Source organism: Phoenix dactylifera, unplaced genomic scaffold, assembly GCF_009389715.1.
Source record: "Phoenix dactylifera cultivar Barhee BC4 unplaced genomic scaffold, palm_55x_up_171113_PBpolish2nd_filt_p 000828F, whole genome shotgun sequence".
NCBI lineage: Eukaryota > Viridiplantae > Streptophyta > Magnoliopsida > Arecales > Arecaceae > Phoenix > Phoenix dactylifera.
Window position 1 is genome coordinate 164303 of NW_024068195.1, and position 5375 is coordinate 169677.

Sequence of the window (5375 nt, forward strand, 5' to 3'; positions counted from 1 at the left end):
CTCAGGCAAAACAAAACTATGGTTAAAGAAAAAAAGAAAAAAAAAAAACAGAAGAAGAAAAAGAATCGTCACGGCTAAAAGGAGAGATAAAGGGTCTCTCTTTACCTAAGCGGTATTATAGCTGTGTAGCTATGGATGACCGCTTTCGAAAGATGGATGGCCATCAAACAAAGCAATACACGAGCGCATACCATCATATTATTTTTATATAGTGTTATTTAATAGCCGTCCATTTTCAATGGCGACATACATAGCACTATGTAGTGCACGGGCCTCACCATAAAGGATCTGTTATTTTCCGGCGGAACTTTCGAGGAAGGTTCCCTGTCCTCCTCGGCCCAAGAATATTTTTGGCCCCTCTTGTGGCTGCCTCCAACTCCCATGGATCACATAAATTCCATGCCATTTAGTGGCCTATAAGGTGGTTACGACTGAGAGGAGACCAGTTGAGGGATGTCCTCCTCATGTGTCCTCTCACAGTAGCCCTTGAGTCTTGAGATGAAGTGTTTATAGCTCCCTTGAGGTCTTATGGTGCATCCATGGTGATCATGGCCGGGATGCTTCCAGGTGTAGAATGCGCTCGACGGCGGCGGTTGCGGCAGGGAGGATCCACGGATTCGCCGAGCGGTTCGAGGCGGTCGTCTTTTTGTCTATATACAACAGGATACGAAGCACATATCGGCAGCACCTTCATGGTAACCATGCCCACCCATTTAGAGCTCCATGATCCACCTTCTACTCTTGTTTCAAATATTTTCAACTTTCCAATCAATCAACCTTTGTCTTCCAAAAAATACGCATTAAATTAGCAGCAAAGGAGCGCCTTAATCAAAGAACTCCAGGACGGGGCGCTTGGAGATGCTGCTCGAGAGGCCAAGGAGAGGTTAGATGAGAAACTTAGGGCCCAGAGAAGCTTAGCCATCAAAAGGTGAAATCAGTCAGATACATGCATGATTCTTGTTGTATATATACATATATATGCCATATGGTTTATGAGATCCTTGGATCTACTTCTATCTATTTTCTTCTGATATATATGATCTCCTTTCTGGAATCTTACTTGAAGGCACCATAGCATGGGAAGCATGGGACCCGACAAGAGTAGAGGTGGTGATGAGGGAGCAGCTCCCATGATTCTTGGTAAGGCGCAAAGAGAGGTATTCTCTTCGAAGAAGAGCACGAGGAAGTTTAGTTGGAGCAAGCTGGGGTGGAAGGCATCGGAGCAAGCAGAGTGTGCCGTCTGCTTGGAGGAGTTCAAGGCTGGTGATATTCTAATTAATCTGCCATGCGCTCACCGGTTCCATTGGGACTGTGCGATGCCATGGCTGGAGAGCAGCTCCCACTGCCCATGCTGTAGAATGACAGTCTTTCCTTAGGTAAGGAGTGATGAGAGCAGAATCTAGTATGAAAAGCTTGTGAATGAACTGCATGAACGATCCTGCTGTAAGCTACTTGTCACTACTGAAAATCTGATCGAGTGTGAATTCTAAGTTTTATGGCACCAATTTGACTCTGGTTTTCATCTATTGAGTGTTTATCCAGAGGGGAAGTTTATGCAAATTATTAATTGTTTGCCCTAACCAATATCTGGCATCAGGTTGTTGGGGACAACAAAGAACAGGAGAGTGGTTTTCCATAGCTGATAAATTTCAAGAACGATATCTATTTCTCACATCAAAATTCTGATGCTATTTGCTTGATCTTGTTTCCTTCTAAGCTCTAAATATGAACAATTAGATTGGAAATACTGAACCATCCATATGGAGTGGATGAGGTGCTGCAACCTTGAAAATAGAATTTCTCTGATGAAAGTAGTTGGATTGAGAAGATACAGAGAATCGCTGAATTAAGGGATGAAGTGCATGAGTGACTTCATTGATGCAGCGACCATGTTGCCTCAAAAGTAGTGTTGGGTGAATATTCGACCACTCTATCTAATAGAGAGATTGTATTGCGATTGTGAAGGAATTTTCTGCTCCAATATCAAACTTCATCATTTTTACTTTCTATTAAACAAGTCTCTGATTGTCCACCCACGGATACAAACCTTCTATTCATGCACCAAATGGAAATAAGAGAGGGAATCGTGTGACATTTTGTTAGTCTACTGATGTGGGATAAAATCATATAATGCCCTGTTATTGAAAAAATTACCAAGAATTGTGCAAAATGTAGACCAATAAGTACGAGTGTAAGTTTATGATTATGGAATCATCAAACAAAATGATTGTTAATTAATGAAGTAAATATGAAAGACTAAACATAGAAAATGATTACAAGGTCTTCGTGGACTTTGGTTGAGACTTTGTTGCAGGAGAACTTTTGAAGATTCAGATGCCAATAATCACAAACAGCATCTCATTATTAGTTAAAACTCGACAACGAGCTAAGGAGTTGTCGTGTGTTGAGAAGAATTTTGAATATTATTGAAACCGTCAAAAATGGCACAATTTAAGAAAACCTTTCATAAATGATTGTATTTATATAATTTATCTTGTGAAACTCATGAATGTCGAAGAAGGCTAACTTATTTTCTGGCTAAGCTGTATGAATAGTTAGAATAGTCGACGCTGACACTCGCAACATTCGAATGCTCTCAAAAAAAAAAGTTATAATTGCATCGGTCACCGTGCAATCCCAACCCAATTGCTTCAAGGCAAGTAATATACTAACATTTTTCCCATGATAAGATCATGATTCCACGTGCACATGCGGTGGTAATTATTTGATTGTTTCCTTTTTTTTTTTTTTTTTTCCCCTCTTGCAGCAATATCTATCCCTGCATGATTCATTAATTACAAGCGGATCGGAGTATCACACCCCAGAACCTCACCCAAAAGACTAACCGAAAAATATTATTTAAGTTTCTTGATCATGTATAAATACCCAAGATCTATCTAGGATCAGGCTAAGAGTTCAAATCTATTCAAATCCAATCACAAACATCATGATTGGTCTGTGGTCAGCCCAATAGATCCGTACTGCAATGTCTCCTAGTTTATATAGATTATGAGCTAGGTCTGCTATGATACCATTTGTAATAATTCAGGACCTCACCCAAAATAGCTAGCCGGAATGTATTTTTTGGATTTCTTAGTTCTGTACAAATATCCAAAATTTTCTCGGCGAATAACCGATGTGAAACTAAACACATGCCCACATGGGTCCTTACAGGAAAAATCACAAATATCATTATGTGCGTGCTCATATCTGAAAATATCATAATGTTTGTACTTTTTTTTTATTATCAAAAGAATGGTGGAATGGATGATGGACTCCTCTAGACTGTAAACGAGCCGCATGGTCATTCTTAAGTCTTTTAAATCATCATCTTTCCGACAACGGCAGGAAACCTGTAATTTAATAAGCTAGACCAGATCTAGCTGCTTAATTATAATATGTAAGATTTCTCAGCCTCTTTCCATTAATGATCTCGAAGCATATATGAGGGCAGATGGGTTAGTATGGAGAAGAAGACAATTATTTAGCCGCATGCGCCTGTCGATCATAAATTATTAAGGTAAAGGAAAGGAAGCACCAAGAAATAATTATTGGAGGTGGGGGCCGGTGTCGATGGCGAATCGACTCCCACTGATGGCAAAGGAGAATGAATTATTGAGGCAAGATGCGATTGCGCATGAAAGCGGCCCATCCGAAAGGAACGTCTGATCTAAAAATCGGACCTTGCGCATTTTCTCGGGAACCTTTTCCAAGCTCACAATCAAACTGAAATCTACTTCTACTTTCTTTTTTTTTTCAGTGGGAAATGAGTGCTCTCTTAGTCTGTTTCCTTTCACATAGAAACTCAAGTTATGCATCATTGTTCACGAAACGAATGCTGCTTACCTGCCACCATGAGGGTGTTCTGGTCCCACATAAGCTAAATTGTTGTTAGAAAGGTTGTTCAGAAGAGAGGGGAAAAGGAGATTATCATACAAATCCATCAGCCTGGCCCTCGACGTAGCCTGTTCTTGGCAATCAACCGAGATGATGACCTCAGCATTAACCAAGCCGCCAACCATGGCAGTCGACCAGGCTGTCAACTTTGATATTAACAAAGTTGCCAACCTGAACCATCATGCCAATCTGAGTAGACTGGCTGACTAATAGCAAAGAGCTATGTGTCTCCAATTAAAGGTAATTAAGATCCGTTGAGGGCACAATTATAATTTTGCCATTTATGGTGTATGTTGTGGGGTGATTACAACTCGTCCTGCATGATTGTGCTGTTACTGTATGATCTACACCGTTATCTATGGTGTGCATAAAATGTGCGGGCCGTTGCCGAGCAGGCCCGCTTTCATTTTACTCGGTAACATGTATTAACACTCGCTCTGTATAATAGTGCCTAGGAGGACCTTCAAATATGCTTCTCTAATCTCTCTCCCACTCTGCAGCTTTATCAAATCTTCACTATTTCTCCCAAAATTCATGCCTGGCTTAAGCATTTGAGAGTTTTCTCTCAAATAAATCTTCGGCAAGTGGAGTTTTTCACGAACGCCGGCCTTTCTGTCCAAGTTCAACCACCATAACCGTTCTCCAGCTCGTCTTCGGCTTGGATCATGTCTTCAGCTTGGATCGTGTCTGATCTCATTAATGCCAAGGCTGGCCCAACCCTTAGACGATTGAGGCGTTCGCCTAAGACCCTGGCCCAAAGAAGGCCCACCGTAGGAAAAACCACCAAAACAAAATAGAAAGAAAAGGACCCCTCTTAGTGAGTTCACCTTAAGCCGACCCACTGCAGGAAGAGCCTCAAAGACAAAACGGAAAGGAAAAAGACTCCTCTTAGTGAGTTCGCCTTAGGCACCCAAATGCATTGAGCCGCTCTTAAATTTAGTGCTTACCATCTTTAGCTCGGATTTTGCAGAAGGAAAATATATATACCGAGGAAAAGGATTTTTACTATTGTATACCGAGGAATATATATATATATATATATATATATATATATATATATATATATATATATATATATATATATATTTGATAACCTACTCTCTGTTATGGTAGGTTATCAATCTACCCATTTTTCATTAGACAAAAAATACCTTTACTTTTTATAACTTTTAAGGGTACTTTATGTCTTTTTACAATCTCACATTTACTCACCCTCTTAACCCCTGAATTAATGTTCTCTCCCTCTCTCTCTCTCATACATATACATATACATACACATACATACATGCATACATACATACACATACATACATACATACACATACATACACATACATACACATACATACATACGCATACATACACATACATACATACATATATATACATACATATACATACATACATACATACATACACACACATATACATACATACATAGACATACATACATACATATACATACATGCATACATGCA

The 5375-nt window shown here is 39.8% G+C and overlaps 1 protein-coding gene across 2 annotated transcripts; it reads left to right on the forward strand.

The window, feature by feature from the left end:
• Positions 1 to 262: 262 nt before the first annotated feature.
• On the forward strand, positions 263 to 1526 carry LOC103703667 (probable E3 ubiquitin-protein ligase RHY1A). Of its 2 annotated transcripts, none has more exons than XM_039120565.1 (3): positions 263 to 695; positions 810 to 928; positions 1067 to 1526. In XM_039120565.1, the coding sequence occupies exons 1-3, from the start codon at positions 540 to 542 to the stop codon at positions 1374 to 1376; spliced, it is 585 nt and encodes a 194-aa protein (XP_038976493.1). In that variant the 5' UTR covers positions 263 to 539; the 3' UTR covers positions 1377 to 1526. The 2 variants fall into 2 exon arrangements, with proteins under 2 accessions (XP_038976493.1, XP_038976495.1); XM_039120567.1 differs by having other exon boundaries at positions 281 to 695; positions 813 to 928.
• Positions 1527 to 5375: the final 3849 nt, after the last annotated feature.

Coding starts and splice junctions, on each gene's coding strand:
- LOC103703667 (XM_039120565.1), top strand. CDS start 540: ATGGTGATCATGGCCGGGATGCTTCCAGGTGTAGAATGCGCTCGACGG. Junction 696..809: donor ATATCGGCAGCACCTTCATG/GTAACCATGCCC, acceptor GCATTAAATTAG/CAGCAAAGGAGCGCCTTAAT. Junction 929..1,066: donor AGAAGCTTAGCCATCAAAAG/GTGAAATCAGTC, acceptor TCTTACTTGAAG/GCACCATAGCATGGGAAGCA.